Below are 21,939 nucleotides of genomic sequence, written 5' to 3'. Positions count from 1 at the left end.
CGATAATATCGATATTGAAATGCGATATATCGATATTATCAATAACAGATTTTATTCGATATTTCCCATCTCTATTACAATTCGATCGTCCCACGACAAAAGGGCCTAACTGAAAATGACAGTTTCTCTTTGTTTACTTTTTCTTTCGCGATTTACCGAATTGATTTTATATTTGACGATTTACTCTTCGCAAAACTTTCAAGGTAAAACAACAAGCTTTTGATTTATATGGGAAACTTTAGAGAATTTGCAATAATGGCTCCGTAATAATCAAAAGAGAAAGTAAACAAAGAGAGGCTCTCATTTGCAGTTAGGCCCTTTTGTCGTGGGACGGTCGAATTCACTGTTATCAGAGATGCCAGTTCGTTTTTTCAAAAATATAATTGCAGATCGGAATCACGACGTAAAATACACTGGTGGCGTGATAAGACAAATTTGGTTGTGTTGGTATTTTTCTCACGAAATTAAGTATGGCGCGCCGGGATTCAAGCATGTAAACATAAACAAACGACCATTTCAGATCGGGATTTCACTTCTAAGTTACTCCAGTTGTCGCGCAGCCTGGCGAATCTTTGGCACTAATTGAAAATCTGGACATTTTTCTTCAAGGGCTTGCAAGGCAACGTCGAAATATAGAAAATTTTACACACATCCGATTTTGTTCATTTCGTTAGAGGAAGGATTTGATGGATCGCACTGTGGTATCTATTACAGTTATTATGGATGATGGAGTGATTGTGCTGTGGGTGGCATTTCAAATGCAGGTGACGAAAACGATTGAAACATTCCGGAACAAAACACCGCATTGAATTGTCAATATTTTTGCAAACAAAACCAACTCTAAATATTTTCATGAAAGCAACTCCCGGAACGTCATTTGTTTATGTTTTTTCTTCTTCACGTCTCTCTGTTATTCCAAAATAAAATGACAACCGCACACATAGAAAAACGTGATCACCAGGGTATTTTACATAGTGGATCGGAATCATTTTGCCGAGCAAAAAAAATGTCTTTCTACCAACCTTTATCTGTACCTTTTTTCTAAACCGTTCTGTACTTTTTGAATCGTTTTCAAAAATCTGTGCAATTTTTAAAATCTGTGCAGCAAGTTGGAAATCTGTAAAACACAGACAATCTGTGAACCTGGCATCCCTGACTTAGAGTGACTATAATCAGAGTGGCGACAGCTGTTCGTTTGGAATGACAGCTACCAGTTCCAAACGAGCAAACGACCTGTCAATTCAATGTACACTCAGGCAAATTGAGTAGTGAAAATCATAAGGCAAATCTTATGATGCATCAAAAATCACTAAAATCACCATTTCAGAAGATTAATATGAAAAATATACCTCTGCAGTATACATCTCATCTATCACTATTATAGTTTTCATACGAACAACTTATGAATTCAACAGTATATGAGAGAAGTTATGTTTGTCATAGAAATTTCGCACAATGTTCCTAAAATTTTCGTATGAATTTCATAAGGCGTTTTATTGGAATTCCAATTTTCGTGACTTCATAAGGCAATCTTATGATTCGCATACAATATTCTTGTGGCTAAAAACCATACGAAATCATTATGAAATTCCATATATTTTTTGCCTGAGTGTAAAGCTAATGGAATGTTTTGAATTGTTGCCAACATAACGGATGAGATGTCGTCACTCTGGTTATAGGCACTCTACCCTGACTGCCATTAGCAGTGACTAGCGTTGCCAGGTTGCCAAATATGTCTGCAATACCAGATTTTTTCGTTTCGCCAGACACTCAAACTAACCAGATCTTTTGCCAAATTTTCCCAGATTTTTTAAATTTTCCTAGATTTTGTCAGATCTCGCTAGATTTTTACGGTTTTGATCTCTATACTACTCTAGGTGGGAAGACCTTTTTTTTTGCTCACTGAAAATGAAGCAGACCCAGACAAATCCAGATAAATGATAAACGCTGGTGTGAGATTCTTGTTTACACAGGGGATGCAAGATGCGAAACATCACACAAAAAGGAAAGCGCACTTCTTCTCAGTGTCGAATAGACAGATTTTGAGTGTGTGCTTGTGGTTAAAGCAGCTGGCGCGAGTGAAACCCTTTCTCTTCACATGAACCGCTATCACGTTCTCTCGCCTAAGTACACCCAAGTGACCAAAATGGACGTGCGTGCTAGTGAGCACACACTTCTGTGATTCAATTTTTAAATTTATAGAAGTTAACGATGGCCTTATTATGACAATCTTTTTCGGAGCAAGGAAAAACTAAATTGTAACGATATATTGCGCTTTTGCTGAATATGCGTACCCCACGCTTCTCTTATGCAAACCGTACACCAGAGTCCTCACACGCGTGCACACTCCGGAGAAAATATCTTCATCCATCCCAGAGAATTTCAGAGCTCTGCTCAAGCAATTTTGTGTGATCCAGTGGTAGAGTTGAAAGAGAATAAACACTCGCTCTCATGATGCGTACACACTTTAAATAACAATGGTGTATCAGTCGGTGTTGAACAGTCGTTCGCACCGCACGCGTATATGTTAGCTCTTGGATCCTGGAAATTTTTTCGGGCTACCTAGAGTTTCGTTGATTCAAGACTTCAGTCTTTTTTAAGGCTACCTGAATCACTAACAGTCTTTTTAAAGTCTAACAATCAGTCAGTCTTTCTCAAGGCTATTCAAAGAGTGATATTCTAATATAATCAGTCTTTTTCAAAACTAACCATTTCAAGGCTAGCTATTCAAAGAACTATTCTTCGAACTAGCAGTCTTTATTAAGACTACCACAAAATCAGTCTTTATCAAGACTTTTCCAAACTAGGAGTCTAATCGAAGACTAACCACCAGAACACAAATTTTACCTTCAACCAAGGATGGCTTGTATCGTATCAAAGAATGCTCGCTCGCAACTCTTCCACGATTAAATCAGTGCCATCAAAGAGAATCGGAAATCATCGCAACAACAAAAAAAAACCGGCATGGTACATTTAACATAGAATAGACACTAGTGCGAGAGCGAATTTCTCTCGGTGAACCGTCTGAGAATCAACGGCTAGCACGCTGCTGTGGAGATTCTCTCTGAAGCAACAAACGGTCGCTTATTCTCGTTTCGCGATCCGATTCTGTATGGGCAGTGGATAATTACGATAGAATCATTTTATTATTGCCACTTATTCTAACTATGTGCTTATAACCTTTGTATAATTTGTGTCTATGAAAATGTATGTGAATGCTCCACACAAGGGTTTTTAAATATTGCAACCTAGTATGAGAATCATCAAGTCGAATCATCGATTCGATTTTCTGCGAGAATTGTCAACTTGCGATTCTCTCTTGGTAAATTCCACACAGCGGCGATCATTATCAGACTGTTAATTTGTTTAAGGATCGTGAAATACTCAGAGTATGAAGTGGAGCGAAGAAATGTAGAAAAATTCTCTCGAGGTTCATGCATTGAGAGACTTGAATTCTTGTAGCATCTTCTACCGGATTGAAAATGTTGTATACAATATAGATAAAAATCGAGCAGCTTCTGTAAAATTTTCAGCAATCACCAACACTGCCTTCAACAATACTGAAATTGAACAGCAAGACGGTAAAGCATCAAAATCCAATCAAACTAAACAATTTATCCAAGGGAGAGTTCGGGAAAGTGAAGCGCACTAGTTAACATAAAAAACTTAACTAACGGAACCAGGGATGCAAGGTCATGTTTTTAAAAATCTGTGATCAAACCCAAAACCTGTCTGTGAAAATCTGTGACCGTTTTCCGTACCCCAATAACAGTTCAAAATCAATTTGGTGAGCAAAAAAAGGTCTAACTACCCATTTCCCGTACCATTATTGCAGATCGAATTCAATTTAGTGAGCAAAAAAAAAGGTCTCACTACAAACACGCTCTGTACCTTTTTCCTCAACCGCTCTGTACTTTTTGGTGCTAAATTGTGCTAGATTTCCAAAATCTGTGATCATTTTCAAAAATCTGTGAAAAACTGTCATTTTTAAAATCTGTGCAGAAAATTCAAAATCTGTGAAACGCAGATTAATCTGTGAACCTGACATCCCTGAATGGAACTAGTCCGTTTCTTCTAGGACAGGACCAGACAACTGGTTTCTTTTTCCAGAAAAATATTTCTCTTCTTATTCCGGTTGCTCCCTGCTGTAAATAATAAATGCCTCGCGATCACTGTTGCCAGTAGAGATAATTATTCATTCTGAAAACTTTCTCCCCTTATAACATGCAATTATTTATCATTTGAAAACACTAAGACAACTGTTATATCGGTCAAAAATATAGCTCTGGATTCATGTTGATCAGATGTTTGTTTTAAATAAAACGTTTAGTTGAAACAGCATAATAAAATTTTTCTAAAACACTCAATTTTGGGTAATTAATTTTTGCAGCTTGATTAACTAAAGTATTCAACATATTCTATTTGAGAAAAATAATAACATACAGAAGTATCCAAAGATTCGGTGCTATTCTCAAACAACATAATCAATATTCTCGTCCATATCACACTTCGTGATTTCAGGCTTTCTCTTTGTATCATCCAGTGATTGTTAAATGTACTCGTATACTTTCCGCATTGACAGGATTTAAAAACAAATTGAACTTAAACCCTATTGAAATTAATAATTTTGAAAAGATGACCCGAAAAATAAAAGGCCGGTGGGTAATGTCAGAGACATAACTGGATGTCGTGAATACAAAAACAAATGACATGTTCCTTAACACTTCCGAATATCAATTAGTTGATCAATTGTATGAATTATGCAAGCATTCCCCTTTTCCACAATTTTCGCAAAAACAAAGAAGGCTTCACTTGATCTCGATTACTGTGAATTTCACACAGCGAAAAGTGCACAAATCTAATCAAACTGTTCTACATTTGCACTAAACTGAGGATATTTTCTTTCGATTTGCGAACAACACATCCTAATAGTTCTTTAGAAAACTTTTAGAGCCATTAGAACGGCTGATTTTTTAAAATGCTCTCCAACGTTGCTTTTTCATCCATCGAAATGACTGGCAGCTGTGACGTAATCGATCTTGTCGGAAGCGAAACTAGCTGTGCAGGCGACACAAAACACATCTGCTCGCAGTGGCGATAGAATCCAAACTGATTCAATTTTTGTTAAGAGATTTCCTTTTATGTGATTTCGTTTGTAGCTTTTTCACTAATGGGCGGTCCTAACGGCTATAAAAATAACCGCATACAGAATTTTTATATCGATTATTTCATTTCGGATTTGCATAATTTATTGAAAAAACACTATCAATATGCTGTAGGGATTCATTTCCAGCATTCAGAAGGGTCAAATTGCGTAATTCTCTACGATATTAAACTCTGGAACATTTTTCGCAAAAAAAAAGGCTTCACTTGATCTCGATTACTGTGAATTTCACACAGCGAAAAGTGCACAAATCTAACCAAATTGTTCTTGATTTGCACTAAACTGAGGATAATTACCTGCGATTTGCGAGAAACAAATCCTAATAGTTCTTTAGAAAAATTTTAGAGCCATTAGAACGGCTGATATTGTGTAATGCTCTCCACCGTTGTTTTTCCCCAATGCTAATGACTGGCAGCTGTGACGTAATCGCTCTTGTCGAAAGCGAAACTAGCTATGCAGACGACACAAAACACATCTGCTCGCAGTGGCGATAGAATCCAAACTGATTCAATTTTTGTTAAGAGATTTCCTTTTATGTGATTTCGTTTGTAGCTTTTTCACTAATGGGCGGTTCTAACGGCTATAAAAATAGCCGCATATAGAATTTTAATGTCGATTATTTCATTTCGGATTTGCATAATTTATTGAAAGAAACTATCAATATGCTGTAGGGATTCGTTTCTAGCATTCAGAAGGACCAAATTGAGGAACTCACTACGATATTCACCACTTTTCGGAACATTTTTCTTGAACGATTTGTTGTACAGCAGCAGCTATTTTCTTCTCTTCCTCAAAACGCGTTCTGATTGGCTGGTGTTGACATGGGTCAAATGAGATAGGTTTTTCAATAGTGTACTATTGAAATACTTCAATGCTTTTGCGATACACGTTTAAGTTGAAAAATTTCGATTCTATTGGTAGTTAGATTATATAAATCCTTCCACAGATCACTGAGCTATGAGCTTTCAAAATACGAGAAAGGCAAACGCGCCATATGAATTATCCTCTTTGATACTCGTTTATACCAAACATTTCAGAAAAGTTTAATTTTGAACTGTTTGAGATTAGGTCACACAACTGAAAATTTTATCATAAAATTGTGATCATATTTCCGATGGCATGTAGCAAAAATTATGTTGATTCGTTAGATACAACAAGAGATATTCACGATCAAAAACTTATCACTCTCTCAGAGGGTAAATTTTGAAAAGGCACCCCATAGTAAAGTAAGTCGTATTCACGACAAAATATCCAATATCAAGCTACATTGTTACCGACGATACTGACAACACTTTTTCTACCACCCTGCAGTAATCTTGATTTCAACAACTTGTACTTGCTTCTGTCAATTTCAACCAATCACGAGCTGGTCCGAAATTGGTCCTAAAAGTGGATTAACAATTGTCAGGTCCTGTCCTAGCGTTTCTTTATTATTTCCATTTAGATCGCCTTCGTAGGCAGTGCTGCCAGTAAGCCGGACTTTTATTATTTTTGGAATAAAACTGTTATAATATATAACAACTCTTCCCCCTTTAACAGGGTTTCTAATTATGAAATGTATGAACTAAAACAAAGAAGAACGTTTTATGATAATGAAATTAATATAAATATATCGAATTCTGATCTATCAGAAATAAAAGTATTTATGTACAGATATATTCGATCGATATATCGATCGCCTTTGTGGTGTGTTCCGAACCCATTAGGGTTTCTCCAATCTTCCTTTTCTTCGAAGTTGCTTTAGTCTCTTCTGATGTGGTTGCTTCGGAAAATCCCTGAAAGTCAGGTTCGATATCTTTCTCTAATACTTGTTGATATGAGGAAGATGTTGAAATAAAAACATTTGGCTTGGACTGAGCCTTCGTGTCCTTAGACATCCTTAGCTGATTTCGATGGGCCTCTACCCGAGCGTTTCCAATGGTAATCTGAAAAATATGTTTTGAAACGCGCTTTAGAAATACTGCTTTTATCCATCTAGCTATAATGTGGGTATCATGATTTTTGTACCAAATTTCATCCCCTTAAATCAAATTGTCTATTGGATTATTTCGTTCCTTACGAAACGTGATCGTTTCTTTTACTCGACTTTTTTCATGTTTTACTTGTGGTAATAGCAAATTACTTTTATAATCCAATTTAGGGTTAACTAAATCTAACAAGGTTTTTGGTTTATATGATAAAATTTTCTCGAATGGAAAGTGTCCATCCCCCGTCAAGCAATTGTTTCTATAATTAAACAAGAACAAAATCAATTTGTCTTCCAAATTTAACTCAGACACTTCTGGTTCTAAAAGAAACTTTTTCAAAACTTTCTTAGTGGTTCTCACCAACCTCTCTGCCTGGCCATTACTTGATGGATTATAGGAGGACTTTGATTCCCTGTCTTTCTAAAAATTGTATTAAGGCATAAGAGCTAAAAGGTGGACCTTTGTCTGAAACTAAAACATCTGGTAACCCAAATCTTGCAAAATAGTTCACCAATTTCCTCAGCACTTCGGTACAGTTAGTACCTTTCTTCATCCAATCGATTTCGATCCATTTGGAAAAACTATCCACCAGTAACAAGAAAATATTATGAGAAAAGCAGAAGAAATCAATATGAACTCTACTGAAAGACTTATTAGTAGTTATCCAGTTAGACTCCGCTTCAGGTTTCTGAGTAATGAGCATGCTATTACTGAAACACTTGCCAATTTACTTTTCTATATCACTGTTTATACCAAACCAGTATACTGAACGTCTTGCCAGCTGTTTAATTTTCACAATTCCTATGTGATTCCCATGAAACAATTTTAATATTTTTTCTTTCAAAATTGCTTTTATTATTACCCTACCTTGATACAGCAAACAGCCTTCCACCACTTCAAGTTCATTCTGATTAGCAAAAACGTTCGTTGATTTTTTATTTAATTTAGTTACGCACAAAATGAATAACTTCTTGAAAGAATTTGTCTTTACTTGTTTCTTTGGCTATTACTTTGAAATCTATAAAGGCAATTCGTTGCTAAAATTTATGCTTCTTACAAATACTGCATCTAAATTATTGGGAACCGTCTTTTCTAAAGGGAATCTAGAGCAGAAATCTACGTTACCCATCGTTTTTAAGCTCTATATTGAATGTCAAAGTCATAAATGGATAGTTCCAAGATGTATCTCTGTAACTATGTCACCAAAGTTGATTTTTTTTCCACATTTTTCAAAAATCCCTATCAGAGGTTTATGATCAGTATACACCAGAAATTTTTGTCCGTATGAATCTAAAAGCCTCTAAATGAAGACTCGGGTACGATTTTTGGGCTGAATTCAAAGAGAACGATGTGAAAGACACTGGTTTTTCTACTCCCCTCACTATGTGAGCCATAACTCCTCCCAGGCCATAGCCCGATGCATCAAATATTATAACTATTGGTTTATTTGCATCGTAAAATTCTTAAAAAAAACAAAAAAGTTTCTAACAGAAGAGATTTACTTTCTTCAAATGCCTTATCGCATTTGTCGTCCCATATAAATTTAACATCCTTTTTCAATAAATTGTATAAATGATATAGTTTATTTGATAGATGGTGAATGAATTTGTGATAATAAGGAAGATTACAGCTCCCAACCGTTTTGGGTGCATTAGCGTTCTTGATAGTTGTTGCTCGTCCTCATCCTGCTCATAATGTCGTTTACATGCCGCTCCGCACTGGGTCCTGGACTGAATGAATGCACCACATTTATTGTCTCTTTTTTTAAATTCCTTAAGGCGAAACATTTTTTCACTATGTGACCCTTCTTTTTACAAAAAGCGCAAACCGTGTTGGAATAATCGGATCTTGCCCTATTATTCCACTTGTTATACTTTGACTCATATGTTGCAGTGTTGCCATAAAAGTTTTTGTTTTGGTTTCTAAACCCTAACCTATCTTTGATTGGCCCTTTCGATGTTCCTTCACCGAAAATGAAACGTAAAAAAGATATTAATGATAGCTAAAACCACAATTTCGTTACAAAATAAAACCACCAGGTTTAATCACATTTAAAATGGTGTTCAACCAGCAGCACTATTCAACATTAATTTAATTGTTACCTTTGAAGGCTGGAATAGTAATACCTACACAAAAGAAAACAAAATGGAGATGGGTGAAGGTGACGCTGCCAACAACAAAAGAATTAAATATTCTTTCTGGTTCGAATTCCTCGTCGCCAGTTTTTATATCCTTTTATTTACAGGTCTTGACCACAAATCTTTCCTTCTTTTGGGTATAAGAAATTCTTTACAGTGTATTCTCATTAAGAACGCACTCCGACGAAACATGTACTGCCAACACTGTTAATAAAATGTAAATGTATATATATATATATATATATATATATATATATATATATATATAAATATATATATATATATATATAAATATATATATATATATATATATATATATATATATATATATATATATATATATATATATATATATATATATATATATATATATATATATATATATATATATATATATATATATATATATATATATATATATATATATATATATATATATATATATATATATATATATATATATATATTGAAGAATCCAACCAACTCTTTTGCGATCGCAACGCTGCCCGATTGGCGAGCTTTGAACTAAGCGATGGTGATAATTTTCAGATTTTTCTTGAAGATTCGAACAAAATGCAGGGTTTTTATTATTTTTTCTTATGAATCGAATACTAATATACAAAAACGTGTGAAAATTTGGTAAAAAATCGATCAATTATGATTCAGTTACTTTCCGTGGTATGTTTGATTGATATTTATGAAGAAATCGTTACATGACATACCCAATTCGAAGAAGTGAGGTTGGGTTCTGTTTTCATATCTGGGATATTCTTTGTTTTTTGGGTTGGATTTTGAGTTTAATTGATAAATTATGATCAAAAGTTTTATGACTAGTCTATTTACTCATGTTTTATCATCTAAATCAAATCTGTATGTGAACTTAAAATTTCAAATTTCATCCTAGATTGTCAAGAGTATAGGACAATTTGAAATCATATGTTTGATGACAACACGTGAATAATCGTTTTTCTTACCCATATTTGTAAGGTTTTGCCATCTGCATTCTTTCAAACTCAAGTAAATTGAAAAATTCGTCAAAATTTTGTCTAAATACATGGGATATGTCAAAACAATCACCATAACGCTATCTCGTGGTGACCTTGCTGATTGGATTGTTCAATATATGATAGAGGGTCTCTTTGGAGTCCTGCTCGCTAGAGTATAACACGTATGGCGACGAGGAGAACCAAGTGAGTTGTGTGCATCATGGAAATTCGGCCGGAGGATCCACATTTTGTAAGGAGGAAATCTAGACGACGTGTGGAAAACTTAGCTGCAGCAGGAGGATCCATATTTTGCAAGGAGGAACGGTGATATAGAAGCAGGAGGTATCGTAATTTTCGAGGAGGAACGATGATATAGCGGTAAAAAATTGTTGCGTTACCATGTGCTGAGGATAACTGTGACCAGATTGTTCCAAATACGTTTGAGTAGTAGGCCATTTTGAAAATTTTAAGATGATATTAAGAAATAATTGTTTTGTAAAGTTAATTGTCACTGTTGTATTACGGGTGGTCGCCGAGAGGTGATGAATTCATTTTTGGAGCATAATGCCAAGAAAAACAGAATATTAGTATTTTAGCATCCTATTATGTGTATTTGCCCGTCTATTGTTCTGATTAATGTCGTGAACTCTACTACCAATAAGATGGATCCTGCGTAATAAAGAGTTTATAATTCAGGTTCAATATTTGTAAAAATGTTTAGTGTGCTTGACTATTTTTTCGATCAATGTCGTTATGTTTCAATTAGTGTTGTAGTGTTTCCGATTAATGTCGAGATCATTTTAGCATAGAGTCAGCACAAAAATAAAAGATTTCATTCGTATGGAAAGGTGCATTTATTGGTTTATGGTAGAATTGTGTAATATAATTATAGTATAGATTATTTCGATCGTCCCACGACAAAAGGGCCTAACTGAAAATGACAGTTTCTCTTTGTTTACTTTTTCTTTCGCGATTTACCGAATTGATTTTACATTTGACGATTTATGGTCAAACCGCATTCGGCCGACATTTCCATCGCCGATCTTTTTTTCGCTCTTCGGTTATGACTGAGCTGCCGGTGTGCGCATGTATATGTACGCCGGACCCGACATAAAATTCATATCTTTGGCAACGATATTCCTCACCGAGCTTTTCGCACCGTATCAATCGTGTCGGGTCCGACGTACCTATACATACGCACGCTGGTAGCTCAGCCATAGCCGAAGTCAACGCCGGAGAGCTCGGATCGGTTGGCTCGGTCAAATGCGGAGTGCCCTTTACTCTTCGCAAAACTTTCAAGGTAAAACAACAAGTTTTTGATTTATATGGGAAACTTTAGAGAATTTGCAATAATGGCTCCGTAATAATCAAAAGAGAAAGTAAACAAAGAGAGGCTCTCATTTGCAGTTAGGCCCTTTTGTCGTGGGACGGTCGATTTTATACAATTTTTTTCACATTGTTCAAATTAAAGAGATATTCGAATATATGCAATAACTATTGCATTCGTGTTGAATCAAGGATTAATAGATTTATAATCTGATATGATGTATCTCAGTGGGCTTTAAATTGCTCGGGCAAAGCGGGAACTGCTCGCTGTAAGCATATAGTTGCTTGTTTGCTAGAACTTAATCGGTAAGTGATTTTCATTTGTACGTTTCCAGATATAACCGTATCAATTGTTTTCAGTACGGCTAAATGCGAATATCTCTCGTGTACTATTGCAGCTCAAGCATGGGGTGCAAATTCAAGTGGGAGGCAAAGCGAATATGTGAACTTTGTGGTATAAAACATTACACTAGTTTAAATCCCGAGAATGTCAATATGAAAGATCAGATTATTGCCGAATCCTTTGAAAAAATTCTCAAAGTTCAAAGTTTAAAATTGTGAATTATACTAATCCTGGTTTTTATCAGAATTTCAGTTGCAACAAATTCTTCTATCACGAAACACAAAAGCGGGCGAGAAATGAATGAATTAATGACATATCCAAATCGACTACTGCAATGTAAAGTGATAAGAATTACTGATAATCAGTGTTGTACAATGAACGAACTACAGATGTTACTAGCGCATACACACACCGACGTTCCAGTAGCAAAGTTTATTTTTTAATCAGACCGGGAAGAGTTGTTTTATAAGAAGAATGTCGCAGTGAGTTTGGCAAGAATTATTGAAATTGCCATTGAAACACAAAATCAAACATCAAATTCTTGGAAAATTCAGCGGTCTATACGTATCACCACTAGTTCGTTCTATAAACTATTTACTTACTTAAAAAATGATAATCCGGATTGGGATAAAAAATATCTCAGTACTGGAACATGAAGTCATTCAAAAGTAAGGCATTGGAATATGACACGAAAAACGAATCTAAAGCTTTCCAATGTTACAAACGAAATCGAAACCCAATGCTAAAGAAGTGTGGGTTGGTTGTGAAGCACGAAGAAAATTGGTTTGGTGCTTCTCCAGACGGCATTGATTGTTTCAGTAACGTAGTTCTTGAGATTAAATGTCCAATCAGCGTTAAACAATATTTGAAACCTTGTCCTATTACGAGTGTCTTAAAATTAAACCAACATCATGCATACTATTGACAAGTTCAACTGAATATGTGGGTCCAGACACTGGCTGGAATACAATCTAGGGGTTTTGCTTTTTAAACTCAACTGTAGAAGAAATACAAAATTGTATTGTGATACAGTTTCGTATTGTATTTTTGGTGCACAGTATTCGCGTAATAGGGTAACAGAGGTATTTTGGCCCACTTTAGAATTGTTTTTATATTGGTCCAGTTTGTAAAAATATCCACTAAATGTTGTAATATCCTTTGAACACCCCTTCCGCAATAGGTATTTTAATGTGATTAGCTTCAAATTGATGCAACATGTTACTTAACATCGGTTAAATCCTTAAAGTTTGTTAGGTGGGCCAAAATACCTCTGTTGGCCTACCAATTGGTCATGCAAATAAGTTGTTGAGAGTTGTTTTCGTAGAGCCATTTCGTAAACTCAATAAATTGTATATTTCCTTATAAATTTTACTTCTGCTTGATACTAATATTAGATCTGAAAGTATAATAGAAATTAGCTAGACTTCATAACTGTCGATAAAACTAATGAGCAATTATTTACCCTGAAATCACTGTGATAAATACCGAAGAAGGGTCAAAAAGGATTTGGCCTATGTCGAGGTTTTTCAACAGACGTCATATTGCGAGCTCAAAATGAACATATGGTTGACAAAATGAATTCAAATAAGTACGTAAAAAATTAATTCAAATATGTACGCGATAATTCTGACATATGGTTCATTTCATATTCAATCATGATCCGATGGTTGTTAAGGTTAAGAAGAAGCCCTTGGCACCTTAGAATCGATGATTCGACTTGAAGATACTCATACTAGGTACCCTTGTGCAAGGATGGCTTTTATCGTATCAAAGAATGCTCACCAGCAACTCTTCACACGATTGAATCAGTGCTATCAAAGAGAGACCGATTTCATCGCAACAACAAAAACCCGGCATGGCTCATTTAACATAGAATAGACACCAGTGCGAGAGCGAATTTCTTTCGATGACTCTGAAGCAACAAACGGTCGCTTATTCTCGTTTCGCGATCTGATTCTATACAGGCAGTTGATAATTGCGATAGAATCATTTTACTATTGCCGTTTATTCTAATTATGTGCATATAACCTTTGTATAAGTTGTGTCTATGAAAATGTCTGTGAATGCTCCACACAAGGGTTTTTAAATATTGCAACCTAGTATGAGAATCATCGATTCGATTTTCTGCGATAATTGTCAACTTGCGATTCTCTTTTGGGAAATTGCACACAGCAACGATCATTATCAGACTGTAAATTTTTCAAGGGCCGTGAAATACTCAGAGTATGAAGTGGAGCGAAGAAATGTAGAAAAAATCTCTCGCGGTTCATGCATTGAGAGACTCTAGTTCTTGTAGCATCTTCTACCGGATTGAAAATGTTGTATACAATATAGATAGCAATATAGCAGCTTCTGTCAAATTTTCGGCAATCACCAACACTGGGGTGGTGCATTCACAGACATTTTCATAGCCACACCTTATAGAATGATTCTATCACAATTATCCACTGCCCGCAAAGAATCGGATAGCAAAACGAGAATGAGTAACAGTTTGTTGCTTCAAAACTAATCGTGTGTAGAGTTGCTAGAGAGCGTTCTTTGATACGATAAAACCATCCTTGATTATGAAAGATATCATATTAACAAGATATCCAGCTTTTACATTTCCCGAAAAAATCATTGGCAACATCTTTTTTCGTTAGCATGGCGAGTACGCATCGAATCTCGCGTCAAAATAGCAACACTGCGCACCCATACGATTGGCATGATATGTTGAATGTGATGCCGTGCGATGGCGTTGCTGAACTGAAGATTGACTTCGTTCCAAGCTGACAGGGTCGTTATAGAGTAAAATTCGTGAAAAAATTTAAATTGGCCTCAAAACTATGTCAATCAATAGCCATTATCAGTAAGCAGCGAAACAAACCGATTCCGGCTTTTCTGGTTCCAGATTTTCAAACAACGATGGAAGGAAATAGTCATATACTCAAAAAATGGATCTTACTCACTTTTCTCAGGAATGGCAGAACCGACATTCCCAATCTTAGGTTCAAATGAAAGAAGAAAAAAATTGATTAAGAACTAGTAGAGTTTGTACGACATGTTAGTTGGTGGCCGTACGAACCGACTTCGATTATACCGGTTCTCGGGTTCCGGTGCTGCAAGTACCTATAACAGTGAACCCACTTGGTTTTCTTTAGAATGGCTCAAGCGATTAAATCACTGTTTCATTCTGTAGGTTATACTAGTTATTGCACAAACAATCTCTTTGGTTTGTTTCAAGAACTCTTTAGAATGGCTCAAGCCATTAAATCGCTGTTTCATTCTGTAGATCATACTAGTAAATGCACAAACAATCTCTTCGGTTTCTTTCAAGAATCGAAAAGAACTTTTTTGAATTGAATATTACAATATTGTATATGAGAATCGCAGCAAAACCGGCGGATATTCCATCAACGACTTTTCGTTTTTGATTTGCTTAATAATAACATCGACTGCCCCACACTTCTGGCAAGGATTCATATCAATGTTCCGGGAAGATCTTTGCGAAAAATGGACTTCATACGACGATCAGCTCATCGCACACAGTATGGACAAAATAATCCAATGGATGTTTGCTGTAATTAATTCAATAGAGTTTATCATCTGCTTGATTTTACTATGAACAAAGACACATTCAAATCGAAAATATTGTTAAGTTAATGTTTTTAGACTAAATAGATAATAATAAGTCTGTGCGATAGTTTTTACTCTAATCGAAGACAATAAAAATAAATAATAGAGAATATGATTGATATGAGAAAAGCATCAATACAACACTAGGTGGATTAAAACAGGTTTTGTAACTAAAAACTTGCTAATTGAACAGAAAAATGCGAAAATGTAATATTTGTTTATGTGTACGATCAATTTTGTGAGTTACTGTACCTCCTAAAAACAATTGAATGAGATATTGTTACAAAAGGGAAAACATATTGTTAAATTCATAAAAACAGTGTTTTTTTGTCTTTTTTTCTTTAATATTATAATTTATGTATTAATTGTGGAAGAAAACAAATGAAATAAAAATTAATTCATGAACAATCTCTCCCACCTTGAACATTTCAATTTATCTTTTGTTTGCCTGATGATTATGTTTGCTTTTGAGATGAAGTACAATGAATTATTATCTTTTTGTATAAAAATGTATTAAATAACATACCAAAATGTAAATAGCCTCTTTTTATGACCGTTCCCTAAGTGCGGCGTGAGGCATCTCACCGGACTTTATTTATTCAAATATAAATATGAGCAAAGCAAAGTCTACTATGAATCCTACTGACACTAAGAATCCTTCCAGGTCGGGGCTCGAACATACGACAAATGGCTTGTAAGACCAGCGTGCATTGAACCGTCAACCCGGGACGTAAAATATGAACAATTTTATTTTTTAACGCAAAATTTGTTCACTCAATATGTAGTACGATTTTTCGATCGACGACACGACCAGGTACTCCGATGAAAAATTGGCGATCAAATTGTCCGTGAATGATTCTCGCCAGTTAACGCTGATCTAACTTTTCAGCGCTTGTAATTTTGTAGATCGTATTTGCTCATATTTAATACACACTCGTTCACCACAATTTCTAACTAATTCCTACCGTCTAGATCGTAAGTGATAACGATTTTATAGTTTCAATGAAGGTATCGGGGTTTGATTTTTCAAAAGCTCGTATGCATTGGCCGAAATTCATTCAAGCTCTCATAATCCTAGACATGTAATCGACCATGAAGTCTTCTGAAATAGAATGGTCACATTTCACAAAAAGGCATATAAACGTGGACATCAAAGTGTGGTGGAGAACAGAAAATTTTAATATTTTGAAGGAAACGTACGAAGATATTATGCTGTAAGCTTAATTCGGTACACAATTTATTCACATTGAAGGACACTAACATTAACCAACACTTACATCATCGTCTCTTATTGGTGGCGTTTTATATTCTACTACACTCATATTCAGCAAAATATCTTCTGCCGATTTACTATAGGGACTTTCATCGTTATTATCTTCACTCACAGCTTTCTCCGTTGTCAGTACTTTCTGGTCCTTGTGAAACCGGGCCTCGTGTGTCCGTTTCGTCTTGGGCATGGAGAATGTTAACGGGCAAAATTGGCACGGAAGCCTAACACCTGTATGCAGTCGCATATGGCGATCGAATTGTTTCTTTTCTTTGATACAGGCAAAACACGTAGGACACTCGAACATATGCGGATTATCGTGAATCCTTACGTGGCTTTTCATTTTCTTTTCTGTAGGAAAAACTTTATCACATACAGGGCAGGCAGCCTCCGATTCGTGCATACGCTTCAGATGGAGCCGGTAGTGGCGATCTGTTGCGAAGTATCGTTGACACGGAATGCAGCAGAACTCCGTTTCGCCAGTGTGTGATTTCAGATGGAGCTCCAGTTTGTTCGGATCGCGGAATGCGCGATTACAGATATGGCAGCGCTGCTCGTTAGCTTCACGAGAATGACGGATCATATGCTCGCGCAACCGGTATGGCTGCGAAAAACCTTTTCCACACAGTTCACACATTACCTGTAAATTGAAAATTGATCGCTTAAAAGTTAACTAACATACCTGTAAAATACTTGAGTCGCGAGATTTTTTACGTTTCGTCTTTGATTTGTCTGTGCATAACAGTTTATGTTGAACTGTTATGCCACCTGGTAGTTAAACAAACCGCTAAGAAGATGTACACTTTTTGCTATTTGAAGAACACTATTTTGTTTAGTACCGAAGTGGAAGGTCCTTACAGACGTGCCAAACGAAAACATTTTTCAACTCTTAATGGCCGATTCAAATTTGGTCTTTTATAGGAATTTTTCTAGGTTTCGTAGTCTCCTCGTCTGCTTAGCGTCAACCTAAACTTTTATACACTGACAAATCGAAGACGAAGCGTAAGGAAAACTGGAGTTCTGTACCCTAACCACAAAATAAGGCTAACCTCTAAATGAATTGAAACGTATATTTTTGAAAACTTACCAACTGATCTTCAGAATGACTTCTCATGTGTAACTTGAGTCCTTCTGCAGAAACCAAAGTTTTCTCACATACCTCACACTGAAACTTTCGATCGTGATCATGGAAATTGAATACATGTCGCTTCAGTGTTATTCGAAAATTGAATTCCTTCCCACAGATATCGCACATGTAGTTACCAGGCATATTAGAGTTCGTTCTTCTCTGAGGGTTACGGTGTCTGCCCAAATGAGATACCAGTTGCTTCCGAGTCGGGTACCCACTGCCACAGAGGTAACACACGTGATTTTTACAGTCTGCGTGAACATCTTTCATATGAGTTTCCAACAAAAGCTGTGAGTTGTAGGTTTCGCGACAGTTTGGACAGTTGTAGAGAATAACACGTTGGTGTTCGCGTTTGTGGGCCCGCAGTGCTACCGGAGACGCAAATGTCGCCTTGCAAACGTCGCACTCCAAAGGAATCTCCATTGGATGATCTTCGGAGCGATGTTTCAACAGTGCATCGTGATCAGCGTAGCGTTGGTGACACGTCCGACAACTGATACCGGCTTCTTTTCCCGTCATTTTATGATCTTCCCGGCGATGCTGCATAAGATCGCTTTGAGTTTCAAACGTGCGGGAGCATAATCGGCAGCACACTCGACCGTGAGCTGATCGATGCGTTGCTAGAGCCGATTTCGTCAAAAATTCCTCGCTGCAATCTTCCTCCTGACATTTGAACTTGATCACCGGTTTATCGATCAGGTGAATTTTCCGGTGGTTAATCAAGTTATGATTCCGCTTAAACTTCATACCACATACATGGCACTCCCATCGTCGTTCATCGGTGTGCGAAATACGATGTTCTCGCAAGGCTGCATTTGTGTCGTATGTGTTACCACAGTCCACACAAATAAAATTGTTAGCAGCCTTCTCATGAACTCGCCGCTTGTGTTTGGCCAACACCGAATGAGAAGAAAATTTTTCCTGGCAGATGGAGCAGCTGAATCCCTCCTCCGTATGTCCCTTCATGTGACGTTTCCAGGAACTCTTGGTGGACAGTTTGATACCGCAATGTTTGCAGGGAAATTTTACCCCCGTATGTACCATTCGTATGTGCTCCTGGAGATTGCCATTGGTCATGTAAGTTTTTGAGCAGTACGAACACCTGTAGGGCCGTTCACGATCATCATGTTTTTGCACCATATGCCGATCGAGCAGATCTTGCAACAGAAATCCTTCGTCACAAATGTTGCAAGCTAATATAATAGAACCTTCATTGCTTCCCGGTATTTTCCTGCATGGAACTTTGATTCGTTGAAGTTTTCGTGCTTTTCGATTGGCTTTATATTTTCTCGATTTTTCGACTAATGGCACGGCAGAATCATATTCAGTGCTTGAATCGGATGATGAACTGAAACTGGAAATAACCCAAATTCAGCAAGATGTTATTTTTAACTAAAAACATACCTGTTTGACGAATCAAATATTTCAGCTGCAATTCCATCTTCGTCATCTTCGAGTAATGGATTTTTCTCATCATCTGGTTCGATTTTGATTTGAACTTCAGGTAGTGGTAATTCATCTAAATGTAATTCTACTGGGTCTTTAACGACATTGTTGAATAGCTTGCTGTCAAATGGTTCATCGTAATCGGAGTCTGCATTCCTTTTTATATTTGAACCGCCCGACAGTGTAGGTTCTGCGCCTAATTCAAAGGAATTTATTTATTTCAATATACAATGAAACGTTACTCTTACCCATCCACGCAACATCCATCAGTTCTACGTGTCTTTTCATATGTTTCTCTAATTTTGCAATTTCGGTGAATCGTTGTCCGCAATCTTCACACCTGAACGCTGGTGTTTTCCAGTGCTCTTTGCCGACGTGCATCTTAAACTTCTCCTTATTCCATCGAGTCGGTGCACCGAATTCGGCATCACACACCGAACACGTTAAACAACCATTTTTGATTATGTAATTAACTGGAACATTGCCAACATCGTGCTTTTCTTTGTCCAAATCATCACCATCGATGGCCCGACCGTACTCCTTGTTCAGTGCTTCCAATAGATGCTTCCGGAGCATATCAACTCGACCGAACGTTTGATTACAATGGTTGCAACGTATTTCCGAATGTCGGCCCGATGTACGACCACCATTGACGTGTTTTACCATGTGCCGGCGAAGTTCTGGCATATCAGGAAAGCTGCGACGTCTTTCCTGCGGACAGGCCGCACACTGATACCCATCGTGAACTATCAGATAGTCTATCGTTTCGAACATGGACTGCAAACCGTGAGCCGGTAACATTGGAGGTGGAGATGGCTGTAAGAGTGGTATGTGTTATGGTTAGTAAACAAGATATATTTATTTTTTTTTTGTTTTGATTATAGAGGTTTTAACCTTAAGGTCATTCGCCTCTTCGGGCCAGAAAAATTTTCTGACCCTATGTGCGGGGTTGGGAATCGAACCCAAGTGGGCTGCGTGAAAGGGCATCGACTTACCCATAACGCTATACCCGTCCCCAGATATATTTATAGAAAGTTACGAAATTACATTCAATGTATTTTGTCGTGAATACGACTTACTTTACTATGGGGCGCCTTTTCAAAATTTACCCTCTGAGAGAGTGATAAGTTTTTGATCGTGAATATCTCCTGTTATATCTAACGAATCAACATAATTCTTGCTACATGCCATCGGAAATATGATCACAATTTTATGCTAAAACTTTCAGTTGTGTGACATATTCTTAAATAGTTCACAATTAAACTTTTCTGAAATGTTTGGTATAAACGAGTATCAAAGAGGATAATTCATATGGCGCGTTTGCCTTTCTCGTATTTTGAAAGCTCATAGCTCAGTGATCTGTAGAAGGATTTATATAATCTAACTACCAATAGAATCGAAAATATTCAACTTGAACGTGTATTACAACAATATTGAAGTTTTTCAATAGTACACTATTGAAAAACCTGTTTGATTTAACCCATGACAGCACCAGCCAATCAGAACGCGAGATGTCTGTATCTATACAAGAGCATCCATATAAAAGTTGAATGGTTCACTTTTCCTATCATTTGCTGAGCAACTCTCCCCGAAACAAGACACACGACAGCAACATCGAGGACCTGTCGTCTCATTGTTTCCCGATATGAATGCACGAGACACCGTCAGCACAATGAAACCGAAAAAGGCAGCCAAAAAGTCCAGCAAGGCCCATTGCCGAAACAAGACACACACGAGAACCATCTCAGATCTCAATATTTCCTACCAAAAGATTCATCAAGATGGGAGTTAAAATAATTTGCACCGTCACTAACACATTCAATTACGAACGGCAATGCGAAAGCGAAAGTGATGATTTTGAACACATCTTTATACTAGTTTACAAATATGCCGTGTGAAACAGAGTTGCCACAGATCAATATGTATTTTTGTCGCGAGTACTTTAGTATGCGGCCGAAAACAAAAATTGTTAGAACAAATGTTTCCACTTGATTTGCGCATTCTACTTTCCAGGCGTATCAGAACTGGCTAAACTTAAAGCAATTCTAAATATTTCTTTATCACAGTGACGTGGTCATCCTGAAAAGGACGGGGTTTTCAACGGATGGCCAGCTGCAGATGACGAGGGAAGATTTTCGTTTTCGTTGTCATGGGCAGCGTTACCGGTCAACTCCAACACTTCGGCAACCAAGTACTCCATCACTGCCGCCAGATAGACCGATGCACCAGCACTGACACGCTCGGCGTAGTTCCCCTTCCGAGGCAAACGATGGATTCTGCCGCCAACTGGGCACTTCAGACCAGCACGGTTTGAGCGGGACTTTGCCTTGCCCTTAATTGTTCCTCCACAGCTCGACGACCCATTCAGTATTACTGGCTGCCGCTCTGCTAACTCTCTCTTTTATATCGTTTCACTGTTTCCCGTTCTGCGTATAGGAAAGGAATTCTAACAAAGGGGATGTCCTACCGTGCTACCACTAGCACGTATAAAAGGAAATGTGATGTGAGAAATAGCGTCATTTAAGTTAAAGCAGCTACTCTGTACGTACGAGACACCG

At 36.9% G+C, this 21,939-nt stretch overlaps 1 protein-coding gene and 1 pseudogene across 1 annotated transcript in view; one reads left to right on the top strand and one right to left on the bottom strand.

The window, feature by feature from the left end:
• Positions 1-11,795: 11,795 nt before the first annotated feature.
• LOC131433766 (uncharacterized) lies at positions 11,796-15,824 on the top strand (annotated as a pseudogene).
• Positions 15,825-15,963: 139 nt separating this feature from the next.
• LOC131434986 (zinc finger protein 595-like) overlaps positions 15,964-21,939 on the bottom strand; it is a 52,287-nt gene continuing 46,311 nt past the window's right edge. Inside the window, exons 2-6 of the mRNA XM_058602381.1 lie at positions 19,630-20,197; positions 19,340-19,577; positions 17,894-19,289; positions 16,817-17,446; positions 15,964-16,641 (exon numbers count right to left, since the gene is read on the bottom strand). Coding sequence (XP_058458364.1) covers positions 16,606-16,641; positions 16,817-17,446; positions 17,894-19,289; positions 19,340-19,577; positions 19,630-20,197 — 2,868 coding nt within the window. The 3' untranslated portion in view covers positions 15,964-16,605. The remainder of the gene's footprint in view (positions 16,642-16,816; positions 17,447-17,893; positions 19,290-19,339; positions 19,578-19,629; positions 20,198-21,939) is intronic.

The sequence above is a fragment of the Malaya genurostris genome, chromosome 3, assembly GCF_030247185.1.
Source record: "Malaya genurostris strain Urasoe2022 chromosome 3, Malgen_1.1, whole genome shotgun sequence".
NCBI lineage: Eukaryota > Metazoa > Arthropoda > Insecta > Diptera > Culicidae > Malaya > Malaya genurostris.
This window is presented reverse-complemented; position numbering and strand designations above follow the sequence as displayed.